Source organism: Alexandromys fortis, unplaced genomic scaffold (assembly GCF_014885135.2).
Source record: "Alexandromys fortis isolate MF-2015 unplaced genomic scaffold, M_Fortis_MF-2015_v1.1 scaffold_308, whole genome shotgun sequence".
Classification (NCBI taxonomy): domain Eukaryota; kingdom Metazoa; phylum Chordata; class Mammalia; order Rodentia; family Cricetidae; genus Alexandromys; species Alexandromys fortis.
The window spans coordinates 885,516-902,393 of NW_026068180.1; the positions used below are offsets into that span (position 1 = coordinate 885,516).

The 16,878-nt window shown below is 43.0% G+C and overlaps 2 protein-coding genes across 2 annotated transcripts; both read left to right on the forward strand.

Moving 5' to 3' along the window:
* Positions 1–1,664: 1,664 nt before the first annotated feature.
* Positions 1,665–4,549, forward strand: LOC126492612 (mast cell protease 8-like). The gene is made up of 5 exons (XM_050129143.1): positions 1,665–1,731; positions 2,925–3,075; positions 3,387–3,522; positions 3,727–3,981; positions 4,397–4,549. The coding sequence occupies exons 1-5, from the start codon at positions 1,677–1,679 to the stop codon at positions 4,547–4,549; spliced, it is 750 nt and encodes a 249-aa protein (XP_049985100.1). The 5' UTR covers positions 1,665–1,676.
* Positions 4,550–11,419: 6,870 nt separating this feature from the next.
* Positions 11,420–14,099, forward strand: LOC126492611 (granzyme-like protein 2). The gene is made up of 5 exons (XM_050129142.1): positions 11,420–11,483; positions 12,475–12,625; positions 12,944–13,076; positions 13,283–13,537; positions 13,947–14,099. Exons 1-5 carry the CDS (start codon positions 11,429–11,431, stop codon positions 14,097–14,099), a joined length of 747 nt encoding a protein of 248 aa, XP_049985099.1. The 5' UTR covers positions 11,420–11,428.
* Positions 14,100–16,878: the final 2,779 nt, after the last annotated feature.

Consider the following 16,878-nt stretch of genomic DNA (forward strand, 5'->3'; position numbering starts at 1 on the left):
TTTACTTCTTGGAAACAGAGGAGTGGGCATCACTAGGCCTTTGCCTACATCACGTTCTTCCCTGGGGACCAGATTGCCTGACAGTGTGGAAAAGCACAACTGCAGACACTCAGCAGGAACAGCACAGCTCTGTTCCTGCTCTTCATCTCTCCTTTCCTGCCGCTAACTACTTTGCTGATAAAATGATTTCAATATTTGAAATGTCAAGAAGATGAGAACATCAGTGTTTTTATAGAATGCCCGGGATCCTGAATATTTACCTGTCGAATCATTTCCACAAAGCTCCCCTCTTCTTCCATTTTCTTCCCTCCTGCCAGTGTCTCCAACGCCACACTAGCACTTCATCCAAGCTTTCCTCTTCATCCCAGCCCACAGTAATGTTCAAAGCCCTTGAGGAGTTAATAGGTGCTCCAGCTTTTGCCTAGGGTATTATCTCAGAATAGCACTTTCAAATCCGGATCAGAAGTCCTCATGCTCTTGAAAAAAAAAAAAGGTAAAGTCAGGGATGGTAATGCCTCCCGAAGTTCCTTTATTGTATAAGATTGTTTTGGCAATCCTGGGTTTTTTGTTTTTCCATATAAAGTTGATTATTGTCCTCTCAAGATCTGTGAAGAATTTTGATGGGACCTTGATGGGGATTGCATTGAATCTATAAATTGCCTTTGGTAGAATTGCCATTTTTACTATGTTGATCCTCCCAATCCAAGAGCAAGGAAGATCCTTCCATTTTCTGGTATCCTCTTCAATTTCTTTCTTCAATGCCTTAAAGTTCTTGTCAAATAGATCTTTCACTTCCTTGGTTAGAGTTACTCCAAGATATTTTATGCTGTTTGTGGCTATCGTGAAAGGTGATGTTTCTCTGATTTCCCTCTCTGCTTCCATATCCTTTGTGTATAGGAGGTGAAAGACTGAGAATGATAATAAGAACAGATTAGCCAGAAATGACAGTAATGCCAAATGATGCAGGTGTGGTAAAAATCATGATAAAATGAAAATGAAACCCAAGAATTTGAGATAGGTATCAGGTTAGAATATAATAGAATATAATGTTTAGAACATTTCAGACACTTATCTATCTTTGTATTGTAGCATGAAGGAAGTCGTTTTGATGAGTGTTTATGTAATTCCTCCTCTTGCACGTCTGGTAATATATTTTCCTTTTAACATGACAGATTCAAATGAAAATACAAAAGATGCCTATTATTTGATTTTACTTTAGACTTGTGGTACACCAGCAGATGGAAATATATTAAATATTATTTATATCAAAAAAAGGTAAAATAAGCCCCTCATAATATGGGTTGTAGAGATGTTATTTTTAGAGGAGACCAATTACCTAAGCACACATTTAAGGCACAGCAGCATCATACTGCAATTCCCTGATCACTGACATAAGAAGGGGACTCCCTCTCTGCCCCATGTGGAAGGCCCCAGCAGGCTCTTCCTCCCTCCTCAGAGTCCAACATTCCTGTGGGGAGTGTGGTCATGCTCACCAGCAACTGACTGACAAAGTGCTTCCTGCACGTTCACCACACAGATGGGGCAAGAACTCAGATTGTAAATATCACACAGGAAATTTGTGGCCACCATCCATGACTCTATTTCCACACAAAAGGTTTAAAATATGTGAGGCAAGTCCAGGTGGCAATGGAGAACTGGTCAGACCTCTGAGGAAGATGTTACTGCTCCCGATCCTCTTGGTTGCTGTCCTATCAGTCAGCACTGAAGGAGGTAAGCAACCATTTCCTTCCCTAGAGTCTGGTATGTGTCACCACTGACTCTTCCTTAGTGTGCCAGTCAGGCTCTGTCACCTCACTCAGCTCATCTGGGAAATCTGAGAAGCTTGCTGAGCCGAGATCCAGCACTGGATAAAGAGGGCTCTGAAATTACAGTGAACTACTTGTAATGGCTCCTGTCTCATATATAAGATCTCAGTCATATAAAATTGAGAAATTGTAAAAATATCATAGGACTATATTGGAAAGATACAGTTTAAAGTGAGTCTTGAAAGTTCCAGTTGGCCCTAAACTTAGAGTGGGCAGCTTTATCCTAGGGCTGCCATCTGGACTGACACGAGAAGAATTTATCTATTTCAGGTTCCAGGCTTCAGCTTTCCCTTGTCTCTGTTCTTCTAACCCATAAAGGTCTGCCATCACAGTTCCCCACAACCTAACAGAGACAGTAAAGTATGGTTTTACCTGTACTCTGCAGTTTGATGGAAACAGGTTGACATGGGATCCTCCTACCCTTCTCTCCACCTTGCTATAATCTCTACTCTTCTGTGTTCTTCCTCCTAAGTGCTGAAGGCTATTTCAGTGCCCTAGGAAGACAAAGTTAGGCTGAGGTTCAGACTACATTAAGAACTCTCCTTCCAGCTTCTGGCATAGCACATTTGAGGGGGGTTCATGGTTTATACACCAACCTTGTTGTTTCTGAGTGGTGTACTATGCAAGATGAATCAGAATGGAGAAATTGCAAGCAGAGTTTTCTACCCGAGTTTGCAGCATGCTAACCTAAGACAAAGCCTAGTGCTTCACTGAGCAGGAAACCTGGTATAGCATGAGACAGAGGAGCAACTGTAGCTGGCTGGATGTATTCTAAATCTTTTGGACAGTGTATGCTGGATTCCTCCTTAATGGATATTTGGGGTTGAATTTGATTCAGGGAAAAGTCTTGGCTCCATCATTACTACAAGAAGAAACTGAAAACAAGGGGGAAAATGACATCATATTGCAAGCCCTGCATGATCACCCACAGAATTCAGGTACCCATTCTAGGTGTATGACAGATGCTACAAAAGATTCACTGCTCCATCCATGCCAAATCTACAACCTTCCTGGAATATAATGTCCCTTATGCTAGCCACCAGGTTTGTCGCACAGTTTCCACAAGCACACAGGTACAGAACAAATTTTCTCTTCTAGGGAAAATCTTTTGGGGTACAGGAGCCAAACGCCACTCCCATCCCTACATGGCATTCTTAAAGATTTATGAAAACGGATCACCCCCAAGGCAATGTGGTGGTTTCCTGGTGGGAGAAGACATCGTAATGACAGCAGCTCACTGTAATGGAAGGTAAGCAGAAGCGACCAGTTGTTTTTATTTTGGACTGGGACTGACCAAATGAAAACAGACACAGGCTGTTCCTAAACATAGACTAAATATGACAATCACCTTCACTTTATCCTATTTGACCTTAACTGATTGTCGAACATGAGACGGATCTGAATGACTGGGGAGATTTCTGAAGACCTAGGACACAATCTTCCCCATGAATTTCTTGCCATTTGACTCAACCAAGCTCTGTTTTAGACTGCGCCCTCCACCTTCATTTCAGAGACTGATTCATTGCTCCTATGTTGTGCTTAATCCATTTCATTTTCAAGTGAAATAAATGTAACCTTGGGTGCTCACAATATCAAGGATCGGAATAACAACATTCAGCGCATCCCTGTTGTTAAAACCATCATTCATAAGGGCTATAGTCATGCAAAAGTGGTCAATGACATCATGCTACTGAAGGTACAATTTTAATGACTATTTTTGGTGTACTCCACATGTTACTGATAAATCAATCCTGTCTTCTGGGGGGCTGGTCTATGGTAGCAGGACAATGGAATGGTGCTTTGCGGTCTTTTCAAGTGGGGAAGGTACGGGCAACCCCGTGCATAGTTAAGCTTGCTGAGAGGCCAGACCTGAACTATTCTTCTTCATCTTTCTGACCAGCTGAAACACAAAGCTCAACTCAGTGATGCTGTGAAGACCATTGACCTTCCAAAGAGCCAGGACTGGGTGAAACCTGGGCAGGTGTGCACAGTGGCAGGCTGGGGACCACTGGCCAATTGTACTCTGCCTAACACACTTCAGGAAGTGAAGTTAGAAGTTCAAAAAAGTCAAAAGTGTAGAGAAATGTACAAAAACTACAACGACTCCATCCAGCTCTGTGTGGGAAATCCCAAGGAGAAGAAGGCTACAGCTGAGGTAAGGACATGGCCATCTTCAATTGTTTGCGCAGGAGCAGTGCTGCAATGCAGGCACACAGCCATGTCTTCTCCCACTGGACAAGTGCTGCTAGTCTAGAGTTTATGCAGGGATCAACCTACAAGGATCTACCATTTTCCATGAGTCAATCTATGTCCTTTCACTATGGGAAAATAGGAGAGTTAGAGTCCTAGTGAAACTGAAGAAAGGACACACAAGGCAGGGACACTCCAGTTAGTGAGGGACAGAGTTCAGTGACCTCCATCCCATTCAGGACAGAGGTCAATCAATGGATGGCACTTTACCGTTCTATATGATATTCCAGGCATTAGTGAGAATGGAGAAGATTGTGGAGAAAATGAGTCTGGCAAGAGGTAATGATATTTACTAAGACTTCCTATTTTTCTGTTCACAGAGTGATTCCGGGGGACCCTTTGTGTGTCACAGTGTAGTCCAGGGCATTGTAAGCCAACATCATTGTACTGGGGATCTTCCCGAGGTATACACCAGAATCTCAAGCTTTATGCCTTGGATTCAGAAAGTGATGAAAATCCTTCAACAACCCTAGAAGATAAACCCTGTGTCTGGGCTGCTGTCCCACATCCTGGAGTACATCTATCCAAATCTTAATAAAGAAATCTGTCTTCACAAATGATCTCATTCTTTTCTGTGAATGCATATCTTAAGCAGTTCGTGCACCAATATTCTTCACCCTCCCCACACCTCATGGTTGTTATCCTTAAGGATATGTGTTATACTTCTCACATATATAGGCCAGTGCTGTCGGTCATGGCAAGTACTGACTTTGTCTAAGAAGGATGTCTTCTTTCTTTCCAATTTCTTCTTCAAATTCAACAGATTACAACATTGGGGGCGATAGTCAATCAAACGCCCTTAACTTATACTCTACCCTTTCCTCTAAGGAATTTCTACGGTTCTAGAAAGTCCACTGTTCTCTAAGGCTCCTCCCATGTCTCCAGATTCAGCACCTCAAGACCTCTCTAAACCAGCTGTCATCTCATCTCAGAAGAGCAGCGACCTCTTTTTACAGTCTCCAAAGTGATGCAGTATATGATACATGACAGCTCCAACATCAGGAATTTGAACATAGGATCAAATGTTTTGTACCTAGACCTGTCACTTCCACTACCACAGGGTGAGCTCAGCACTTCTCATATGTGTATGTGTGAGTGTGTGTGTGTGTGTATCATGCTCCAGAACGCTGGTGTCAGCTGAGTCATGAGCATCCTCTGAGTAACTACTGTTACATTCTGCTTGTACAATTAGTCATAGATGGCAGCCTGATAACTTTTTTAAAAAAATTCTCACATGTATGTATTCTCAGCTTATTGAACATTCTAAAAACCTCTCTCTTCCCTAACATCCTTGTACACCCTAAACTCTTCTCACAAATTTCTCTCTCATGTTCATTCCTATGTATTTAGTTTTATGACCTCTGATATTAGCAAAGATCAACTGTGTCATTGTGGATTTGGGTCTCTCCATCAGAGCCTGGTAATGGATACACACTGAAGACAGTGATTTCCTCCTTTCCCAGAATCTATGAATAGCCAATAATTCACAGGTAAAGAGTGGGGCCCTGCAAACCCCTCCCCCTTCCTTGACTGATTGGTGATAGGGCTAGTCTTATGTGGGCACAGAGCTGGTAACTACAGTTGGTGTTAACTGATGGCAGCAATAATTGCATCAAGTCTAGAGAAAGGAATTTTGGAGTCTATCACTCTATCTTCCAGGTCTTATATATTTTGCATGCCCTCTTCCATAATGTTTCCTGAGTCTTACAGGCAGTGTTATAAGTTACCGAACTACAAATGGGCTCACAACCACCACGTATTTGTACATGTTAAGCAGCCATGATTCTCTACATTCACCACCATTCATGGTAAGGAGAGGAGTCTCTGATTAAGGCTGGATCTTCTTTTGTCTATGGGTAAAGCATAGGTATTTAGAAGGCAGTTTGTTGCTGTGTTGGTTTAGTGAACCATCAGAAATGCACCCCTGCATGAGCCCACTGCCCCCTCTAGGTTATTAGCTAGGCTCATAGCGCCAGGCCTGGGTACCCTGTCGCCCATGGTGTGGGTCTTGAATCTTATCAGGGGCAGTTGGCTATCCTCAAAACAGTGAAGCTGCTATTGAATAGGTGGACACATCTGGTTTCCAATGGTATCTTTGTACTTCCTTTATCTTAGTTAACTCTTCCCTCCAGACAAACTTGCAGCTCCTATTCTCTGCCTCATTTCCGGTCTATAACTTCCCACTTTAATATTCACCTCCTTTACTATCTATGTTTTCCTATTTGTGATTGGTAGAGTGTAATTGGCCTTCATAAGTTCATGGCAAGTGGCATTATTAGGAGAAGTGGTTTTATTAAAGGAAGCATTTCTCTTTGAGGGTCGTCTTTGAGTTCTCCTTTGTACTAGCTATGTTCAGTGTGACAGGAGTGGGGTATCATTGTCATAGACTTGACTATGCTTTTGTTTAGAGAAGTCTGGGCTTTGGTACTTTGCATTAGGAAAGCAGTGTTTAATGGGCATTACTAGTAGTAGCATGGAATTTGAACTGTATGGGCCTGGCTCAAGGGGTTTCTAGAAGAATTTAGTATGTCGCCTAGATCAAGGACACTAGAGGAGGGCTCACACAACTAACTAACCTGGGCTCATAGAGGCGCACAGAGACTGAATAGGCAACCAGCTTGCATGGGACTGACATAGGTACTCTGCATATATGTTATAGTTGTGGAGCTTGGTCCTCTTGTGGGACTCTTAACAGCAGGAACAGAGACTGTCTCTGAATCTTGTGCTGACTTTGGGAACCTATTTCTTATACTGCATTGCCTTGCCTAGCCTTTAGGCGAGGCAAAATGATTAGTCTTACTGCAAATTGATATACCATGGTTCATAGATATCCATGGGAGACCTGATCTTTTCTGAATAGAAGCAGAAGGAGAGTGGGAATGGGTGCAGAGAGGAGGTGGGGGAGGGACTTAAAGGAGAGGAAGAAGTAGAAAGTATGATCCAGATGTAAGATCATCAATCAATACATTATTAAACTTGAAAAAATGGATTCTGGCCTAACTTCACATTCATTCTTTTTTACAGACAGTTTCCTGGTATATCCTCACCTAAAAGGCTTTGAGCACGTGGTATTGAGGATTCAACTATGAGGCAGCGGCAGCAGCAGCCTATTTGATTCCCAAGCCTCAGTTCCCAGCTGTCCAGTACTTCCCATCACATGGAACCTACAGGATTGTCCTGCTATGCCAGTTATTTGTCACTTGGAGTCCACTCCACCACACCTAAGAACATTCAAATGGTGGAGATGCCTGTAAGGGTTAGAGGGGAAAAGGGAATCAAGACATATACCTTACACCATCTATTCTGAGAGGACCGAGTATGAAATATTTGCTATGGCTTTCCTTTCATTTCATGAAAATATTCATGGCTAGTGAAAAAAATGTTTAAAGATTCAAATATACATCCACCTCAATGAAAATGGATAGCTCCGAAAGGAAGTGACCACAATGCATCCTATTAAGTTAATTCAGGAATACAGTTGATTCCTGGTCTACACTCTTGGCTGATAATTCTCTATTTAAATACTTTTCATGATGCTTGCTTTGCTTGAATATGTATCTGGAGAAGATGTGTGATGTGAAACCAAATTCCTTTCTTTACACTAACTTGAAACCTACCTCCCTGGGGACTACAGATATCTGTTAGCCCAAAAAATAGTGGTATTGGATAACACATTTCTACAAGATTCTTGTGCTGATGTGACTTTTTAATTGAATAAATATCTAGGACATGTAATTTCTCATCTCTGGACCAAAGAATTCCCCAAGAAGATTCTCAGCATCAAATCAAACAGTGTCCATGAGGTTCTTTACAGCACACCTTGCTCTAAAGAGCATCAGTTCACATAGACTCCTTGGCCCTCTTGTGTCCTGTCTCTGGAACTACAAGGAGGAAGTCCCAGTAGGCAAACTCAGAGTGCTTACTGTAGGACAGCGGTCAGAGTCAGCATCCTTTCAGTACCACTCTGTCTTCTCCACAGCAAACTCTTCCTCTCTAGTTCTCCATCTGCCATCTTCCTGTGCTTGGAAGTCCATTAATATCCCAGGATCCTCTCCCGTGGGAACTCACCTTAAGATGGAACCTCCTATCACAGTCTCGATCTGAGTCAGCTCAGCATTCCCAAGAAAACTAAACCAGTAAGGAGGATACAATCCTCAGACACAGTGAGCAGCTCAGCAGACACTCAAGACTTTGAGTGAGGTTCCTGGAAGCAATGTAACAAATACGCCAAATGCATGTACCATTTTGCTTGCAGTAGAGGCAAAAGAAATACCCAAGCCAGGCAATAGTATCACCTTAACTGGGGGTGTTTATTCTTTAGAAACAAGAACAGAGGCCTGTGTAAGACTTCAGGCTTTTCTCAGATGAATCTGTTGACACCCATGTCCCACTCACAAAAATTCCTCACTAGCTTCTCATAATTTTCTTCCAAAATATCAAAAATTGTGGTAACCATGTAGTCTGCCTTAAAAATCTCTGGAGAATATGCGAGCAAACTCCCTCTGGGAAGAGACATCCTAGTGGTCTAGATAAGAGTTCAGGTAGACTTTTCTGTCATCACCTTGTCTCCTCCCCAGCACTCTCTGGTTTTAACACTTTCTCCATTTTCTGTGACTAAATATAGTCCTGGACTATCTAATAATGCTTGGTGCCTGGTTATTAGATTAAAAAAATGACCATGTATGAAGCATGAGGTAGCATCATGCTCAGGATGCTGGTGTTTGTACAACAGTCTCTCACAGATGAACAGAGACACACATAGAGTCAGGCAGTGGAGCAACAGGACAGCATTATCACACAGGCTCACTGTGTTCAGACAGAAAGGTGAAAACCATCAAGAAGAACATTGTTGATAGCTGTGCAAGGCTGTTATAGGTCTACACAATGCCATTGCACTTAACTAGTGAAAACAGCTAAAATGATCAAATGTGTTTTCTACACTTTGCAACAATGGCAATTGCTTGACTTTAAACATTCTGGGAGAATATAAGAAGATCAAATCTCTATGGAATAAGATGTTGCTTAAAAATGTTGAGAGTCACCATCCCCTATTCAGATAAAGTATTGATGAGGCTTCTTTTCCCTGGAGCTTTCAGCTATCTGAACCCAGGAAGAAGGTTTCAGTGTAGCTGATATCACAGCCAGGCAGGGGCCCAGGTCTACCTTGCTTCTCTGTGATCATAAGACAGAAACAGAAGTTGTGGGTGTCAGGGACACAGAGGCACTATATAAGGAGAGGGCTTGGCTGGAAGGGAAAGGCTGAGCAAAGACACAAGTGGAAAGGGCTCGCATGGCCTAGACCCTTGTCTGAATTCCTCTTACTTGGAGTTCACGGCACTCATTACAGGACCTCAGTGATTTTTCTCCATCAAACACGAGAAATTTTCATCATTATTTTGATGATTTGATCCTGGCCCTTTCTCATTACCTTCCAGACCTCTCCCTCACATACATGACATGCAGTATCCCATGCAAATGTTGACCCCACTTGTTTCCCTTCTTTCAATTCACAAAGTCCTCAGACAACTACACATTCATCAGGGAAGTCCTCACAGCAGCAAACAAACTTCATTCCACAGATAGTGTTCAATCTTGTGCACATATTCTCCATCCTCTGGTCAGAACCACAGTCACCTCTGAGAAAGGTCACAGGTCACTAGGACACTCACAGTGTGGCTGCTTGACAATGTGACCTGGTCCCAGGAAGCCCTGAGAAAATGGGGATGTGAGCCAAGTGTGAGGCTGAATGGTAGCCCAAGAGTCTATCCTAATTGCTCAAAAGTCGTTTAACTACCAGGAAAATGAGATAGCATTATCAAGATGTAAGAAATCAGTGAGCATTGTGACAGCGTCGGTATGATGCATCTAAATGATAATCAGCTGCTGCAGAGTAACGTTATAATCTAGCATCTTCAATATCCTATGTGTCTAAACTGATGGATTTTGTTTGAGCAGATATACAGTACCGTATTACACAGATATTTAATAATTATTCCAACGTTACTAAATGTGTTCCTCATTTATAAATTAGGGGAAGAAGATCAAAGTAAATTAATGGAGAAACAATATAATGATAATCTCTCTCACATTCCTTAGAGAGAGGATGAAGATGAAGAGAATATGTTTGATGATTCCAGCTTTGCTGTGACTGATGAAAAGTCAGCATGAGGAGCACACACAGCTACATCAGAGCTCTCCTTGTGTCCTAGAAAAGCAGTCTCAAATGTCAGGAGGACTCTGGTGTTCTAAGAAGAAATGCACTTGAATTTTCATTCAAAAGTACGTGCATATGCAAGAGGAGATAGAGACAGAGAGAAGCTGTTTGAGAGAGAGAGAGAGAGAGAGAGAGAGAGAGAGAGAGAGAGAGAGAGAGAGAGGCAGCTAGATCCTCAGGGATAGAGAGAGAGATAGAGCAATTGCTTCTTTAGGGGAGAGAGAAACTGGCTCCTCAGGGAGACAGACACAGAGAGAAGGTGTTTACTTCGTGGAAACAGAGAAGTGGGCATCACTAGGGCTTTGCCTACATCATGTTCTTCCCTGGGGACCAGATTGCCTGGCAGTGTGGAAAAGCACAACTGCAGACACTCAGCAGGAACAGCACAGCTCTGTTTCTGCTCTTCATCTCTCCTTTCCTGCCGCTAACTACCTTGTTGATGAAATGATTTCAACATTTGAAATGTCAAGAAGATGAGAACATCAGTGTCCTTTTAGACTGCCGTGGACCCTGAATATTTGCTGTGCAATCATTTCTATAAAGCTGCCTCTTCTGTCGTTTCTTCCTGACAGTGTCGCCAACATCACACTAGCACTTCATCCCACCTCACAGTAGTGTTCACAGCTCATGAGATTTTCACAGGTGCTCCAGCTTTTCTTTAGGATTTCATTTTAAAAGAGGACTTTCAAGTGTGGAACAGAAGAAGTCCTCATGTTCCTCCAAAAAGCAGTTAGCCATGAGCTCCTCCTAGAGAGTTTTACGGGATGTAGAGATGTTATTTTTAAAGGAGATAATTTCCTGATCACAAATTAAAGAGACAAAGCCATCATAGTGCAGCTCTCTGATCACTGACATAAGAAGGAGACTCTCTCTTTACTTGATGTGGAAGGCCTCAGCAGGCTCTTCCTCCCTCCTCAGAGTCCAATATTCCTGTGGAGAATGCGGTCATGCTCACCAGCAACTGCCTGACAAAGTGCTTCCTGCACGTTCACCACATGAATGGGGCAAGAACTCGGATCTTAAAAACCACACAGGAAATTCGTGGCCACCGTCCATGACTCTCTTTCTACACAACATACTTAAAAGGTGTGAGGCAACAACAGGTGACAATTGAGACCTAGTCAGACCTGTGAGAAAGATGTTTCTGCTCCTGCTCCTCCTGGTGGCTGTCCTGCCATTAAGCACTGAAGGAGGTAAGCAACCATTTCCTTCCCTAGAGTCTAGCGTGTGTCACCTCTAACACTCCCACAGTGTTCCTGCCAGGCTCTGTCTAAGGTCTACTTCTCACTTCGTTAACCTCAAATTTTGCTTAGCCCAGCTCCAGCACTGGATAAAGAGGGTTCTGAAATCACAGTGAACTACTTGTAATGGCACCTGGTGTGTGAGATCTCAGTCATATAAAAGTGAGAAATTGTGAAAACATCATAGCACTCCCTTGGAAAGATACAGTTGAAAACGACGCCTCAAAGTTCTAGTTGGCCAGACCTAAGAGTAGCCGCTTTATCCTGGAACTGCCACCTGGATCGAGCTTCTGGCACAGCAATTTGAGGTTTTCTCGTGGTTTATAGAACAATCTTGTTGTTTCTGAATGGTGTAGTTACCATGCTTCCCTAATCAGAATGGAGAAAAGGCAGCCGGAGTTTTCTACCCCACTAGTGTATTATCCTAACATTAGGCAAAGCCTAATGTTACTGAGGAGGACGCCAGGTGAAGCATGAGACAGAGGAGCGACTGAAGTTGGTTTATTGGTTGTATTTTAGATCTTCTGGTCACTGTGTGCTGAATTCTTCCTTGATGGGTACTTGAGGTTGTATCTGACTCAGGGAGACGTCTTGGCTCCATCATTACTACACGAAGAAATTGAAAACTAGTGAAAAAGTAGCATCATGCTTTAGCCCTGCTTGATCATCCACAGAAGCCTGGGACCCTTCCTATTTTAATTAATTAATTAATCAATTAATTGATCTTTTACATACTAATCCCAGTTCCCCTCCTTCCTCTTTTCCTTCTCCCCTTTACCCACCCCATTTCCCCATCTGCTCCTCAGAGGTTTTAAGGCCTCCCCTGGGAAGTCAGGGACCCTTTATTGATGTGTGACAGATGCTACAAAAGGCTCTCTTCTCCACCAGGTTTGTTGCACAGTTTCCACAAGCACACAGGTGCAGAACAAATTTTCTCTTCTAGGAAAAATCTTTTGGGGTACAGAAGCCAAACGCCACTCCCATCCCTACATGGCATTCTTAGAGATTTATGAAAATGGATCACGTACAAAGACATGTGGTGGCTTCCTGGTCGAAAAAGACATCGTAATGACAGCAGCTCACTGTAATGGAAGGTAAGAAGAAGCAACCGGCTTTGTTGCCTGGGACTGACCAAATAACAACTGATACAGGTTGTCCCTAAACATAGACTAAAGACAAAGATCAACCTCACTATTGTATTTGACCTAAACTGCTTGTGGGATATGGGACCAGATGGTGTAGGTGAAGGATCCGAATGGCTGGGGAGTTTTCTGAAGACCTAGAACACAATACTCCTCATGATTTTCTTGATCTTTACTCAGTCAAGCTTTGCCTTAGACTGAGCCCTCCACCTTCAATTTAGAGACTTATTGATTGTTCCTATGTTGTGCTTAATCCATTTTATTTTCAAGTGAAATAAATGTAACGTTGGGTGCCCACAATATTAAGAAACGGAAAAACACTCAGCGCATCCCTGTTGTTAAAGCCATATGTCACAAGGGCTATAATCGTGATACAAAGGTCAATGACATCATGCTACTGAAGGTACCATTTTATTGATTATTTTTGGTGCATTACCAGAGATTACTAGGTTATGCTTCCAGTCCTCTCTCTGGGTGGCTAGTCTATGGTCCCAGGCAATAGAATGGGTCTTTGGGCTCTCTGCAGGTGGGGAAGGTACAGGCAACCCCATGTGTGATTTAAGTTTGCTGAGATGCTGGATATGAACTATTCTTCATCTTTCTGACCAGCTGAAACATAAAGCTCAACTCAGTAATGCTGTGAATACCATTGACCTTCCAAAGAGCCAGGACTGGGTGAAACCTGGGCAAGTGTGCACAGTGGCAGGCTGGGGACGACTGGCCGATTGTAGTCTACCTAACACACTTCAGGAAGTAAAGCTAGAAGTTCAAAATAGCCAAGCATGCCAAGTAATGTCCAGATACTACAACAACTCCATCCAGCTCTGTGTGGGGAATCCCAAAGAGAAGAAGGCTACTGGTAAGGTAAGGACTCAGCCATCTTCAAATGTTTGCCCAGGGACAGAGTTATAATGCAGATAGACAGCCATGTCTTCTCCCACTGTACAATTGCTGATAGTCTAGGGTTATGTAGGGATCAGCCTACAAGGATCTAACATTTTCCCTTAATCCTCTCTCCTTTCACTTTGGGAAAATAAGAGAACTACAGTCTACTGAGACAGAAGAAAGGACACATTGCCCAGGGACACTACAGTTAGTGAGTGACAGAGTCTATGAACCTTCATCCCATTCAGGACAGAGGTCCATGGTGGCCCTTAATCTTTCCATCTGAAAACCCAGGCCTCAGTGGAAACAGAGAAGAATGGGGAGAAATAAGTGTGACTGGAGGTGATAAGAGGATATTTACAGGGACTTCTCCTTTTTATGTCCACAGGGAGATTCTGGGGGACCTTTTGTATGTGACGACGTGGCCCAGGGTATTGTCAGTTATCACTTTTGTACCAAGAAACCTCCTCGAGTATTCACCAGAATCTCAAGCTTTATTCCTTGGATTCGGGAAACAATGAAAGTCCTGCAACAATCCTAGAAGACAGCTCTGTGTCTGGGCTAGTGTCCAACATCCTGGGGTACAGCCATTTGAATCTTAATAAAACAATCTGTCTTCAGAAAAGTGCTGAGATCATTTTCTTCTGTGAATTCATGTTTTAATCACTTTTGTGCACCAGCTTCTTCGCCCTCCCCTCGTCTCCTGGTTGCTGTCTTCAAATACTTCTCACTAAGCCTGCACATACCTGTGCACCAACTCCATTCTTACAGCACATATATGGGCCAGTGCTTCAGTCCTGAAGAGTACTGACTTAGTCTGAAAAGGATGCCTTCTTCATTTCCGAATTTCTTCAAATATACTAGACTACAAAGGGAAGGAAAGTTCACAAGCCCTTCCCTAGTACTCTACCCACCCATCTAAGGAATATCTATGGTCCTAGGAAGTCCATTGTTCTCTGAGGCTCCTCCCAGGTCTCCTGGTCCAGCACTCCAACGCTTCTTTACCCAGCTGCCATCTCATCTCAGAACTGCATTCACCTCTCTTTACCTTGCCCAGAGTGACTCAGGAGATGACACAGAACAGCTCCAGCACCCGGATCAGGAACTTTAGCATAGGATCAAATGTTGTGTGCCTAGATTTGTAAAGTCACTTCCACTGCATCAGGTCAGCTCAGGGCTTCTCCTCAGGATATAATCTTTCCACAGAGCCCTCATGTGAGCTGAGTCATGAACATCCATGAATACAGCATTCAGCTTGTGTTCCTAGTCATAGATGGCAGCCTGATAACTTTTAAAAACAATTTATTTTTTTTCAAGGCCCACAAAGCATAGGACTTTTTATTTTTACAATCTGTGCCTAAATTGGGTGTTCATGCAGTTATAATATGCTAGGCAATCTGAAATGATTTGTACCTTAACCAACTTACACGTAGAATCATTTGACATTTTCTCTTTTTTTTTGTTAGTAAAGACCATTTATTCTCCATTTCTTTTTGTTTATATTCTCACTCCTCCCACTCTTCAACTGGACTTGGAAACTCAGCCCAGTGCTCTGCTCTTGGTCTCTGCCTCTATTTCCATCAGTTGCTGGATGAGGGTTCTATGGTGATATTTAAGTTATTCATCAGTCTGTCTACAAGGCAAGACCAATTTGGGTACCCTCTTTTCTATTGCTTAGGGTCTTAGCTGGGGTCATCTTTTGGATTCCTGGGAATTTCTCTAGTGCTGCTTCTTCCTAGCCCCATAATGGCAAATGGATGGAACTAGAAAAAAAAAAAACCCTTCTTGAGTGAGGTAACCCAGACCCAGAAAGATGAACATGGTTTGTACTCACTCATAAGTGGATACTTGCTGTAAAGCAAAGGATATTGAACCTTTGGTTCATGATCCCAGAGAAGCTAAGGAACAAAGGAAACCCTAATAAAAAACATACATAGATCCACCTGGGAAGGGGTCATAGACAATATCGCCTGATAAAATTAGGAGCATGGGGGTGGAGAGAGAAGGGAGGAAGTAAAGGGAAGAGAAGGATTGAAGGGGAGGATGGAGAAGAACTTGAGGGAATGGGATAGTCGAGATGGAGGAAGGACCGAGATGAGAGCAAGGAAAAAGATCTTTTGATTAAAAACAGTTTCTTACATGTACTCTATGCTTACTGAACACTCCCTAAAGGTCTTACCTCCCTAACATCCCTGTCCACCCTAGGCTCTCCTCACAAATCTCTCTCTCATGTCCATATCATGTGTTTAGTTTTATGACCCCTGAGATTAACAATGACCATCTGTGTCACTGTGGATTTGGAACAATTCATTGGAGCCTGGTAGACTCATCAGTGGATACACACTAAGGACAGTGGTTTGCTCCTCTCCCAGAATCTATCCATAGCCCATAGTTCAGAGATGAAGAGTGGGGCCCTGTAAGCCCCTACATCTTCCTTGACTGGTTGTTGATAGGTCTGGTCTCATGTGGGCACAGTCCTGGTAACTACAGTTGGTGTGAACTGATGATGACAATAATTGTATCAAGTCTAGTGAAAGGTATTTTGTAGCATGCCACCCTACCGCCCAGCTCTTACATACTTCCCATGCCCTCTTCCATAGCCTTAGTCGGAGTCATATAAACATCTTAACTTGGGGTGGACTCACAACAATCACTTATTTGTGCATCTTGGGCAGCAATGATTCTCTGAATTCAACCATCATTCGTGGTAAGGAGAGGCATCTCTGATTGAGGCTGAGATCTCCTTTTCTCCATGGGGGAAAGCATAGGAATTTGGAAGTCAGTTTGCTGCTGTGGTAGTTCAGTTAACCATCAGAAAGGCGCTCCACTATGGGCCTACTGCATCCTCTGTGGGATATTAGCCACGATTACAGCACCAGGCGTGGGTTTTCTGCAGCCCATGCTATGGGTCTTGAATCTGATCAGAGGTCAGTTAGGTACTCTCAAAACAATGGAGTTGCCATTGCACTGGGGGACACATCTGGTTTTCCACATAATTTCTTTATACTTTATCTCAGTTAATTCTTCCTTCCAACCCAAACCTATAGCTCCCATCCCGTCTCTCTTACAGCCTAAAACTTTCAATATTCCCCTTCTTTAAGACCTCCTTTACTCTCCCCATCTCCCCTTACCTCCCTCCCACCCCACCCCCAAGATCCCATTTTTTTGCCCGGCAATCTTGTCTACTTCCCATAATCAGGAGGATAGCTATATGTTTTTCTTTGGGATCACCTTCTTATTTAGCTTCTTTAGGAGATCAAATTATAGACTCACTGACCTTTATTTATCTCTAGAAACCAATTATGAGTGAGTACATCCCA

Coding starts and splice junctions, on each gene's coding strand:
- LOC126492612 (XM_050129143.1), top strand. CDS start 1,677: ATGTTACTGCTCCCGATCCTCTTGGTTGCTGTCCTATCAGTCAGCACT. Junction 1,732..2,924: donor ATCAGTCAGCACTGAAGGAG/GTAAGCAACCAT, acceptor TTTCTCTTCTAG/GGAAAATCTTTTGGGGTACA. Junction 3,982..4,396: donor AGAAGAAGGCTACAGCTGAG/GTAAGGACATGG, acceptor TTCTGTTCACAG/AGTGATTCCGGGGGACCCTT.
- LOC126492611 (XM_050129142.1), top strand. CDS start 11,429: ATGTTTCTGCTCCTGCTCCTCCTGGTGGCTGTCCTGCCATTAAGCACT. Junction 12,626..12,943: donor GCAGCTCACTGTAATGGAAG/GTAAGAAGAAGC, acceptor TTTATTTTCAAG/TGAAATAAATGTAACGTTGG. Junction 13,538..13,946: donor AGAAGAAGGCTACTGGTAAG/GTAAGGACTCAG, acceptor TTATGTCCACAG/GGAGATTCTGGGGGACCTTT.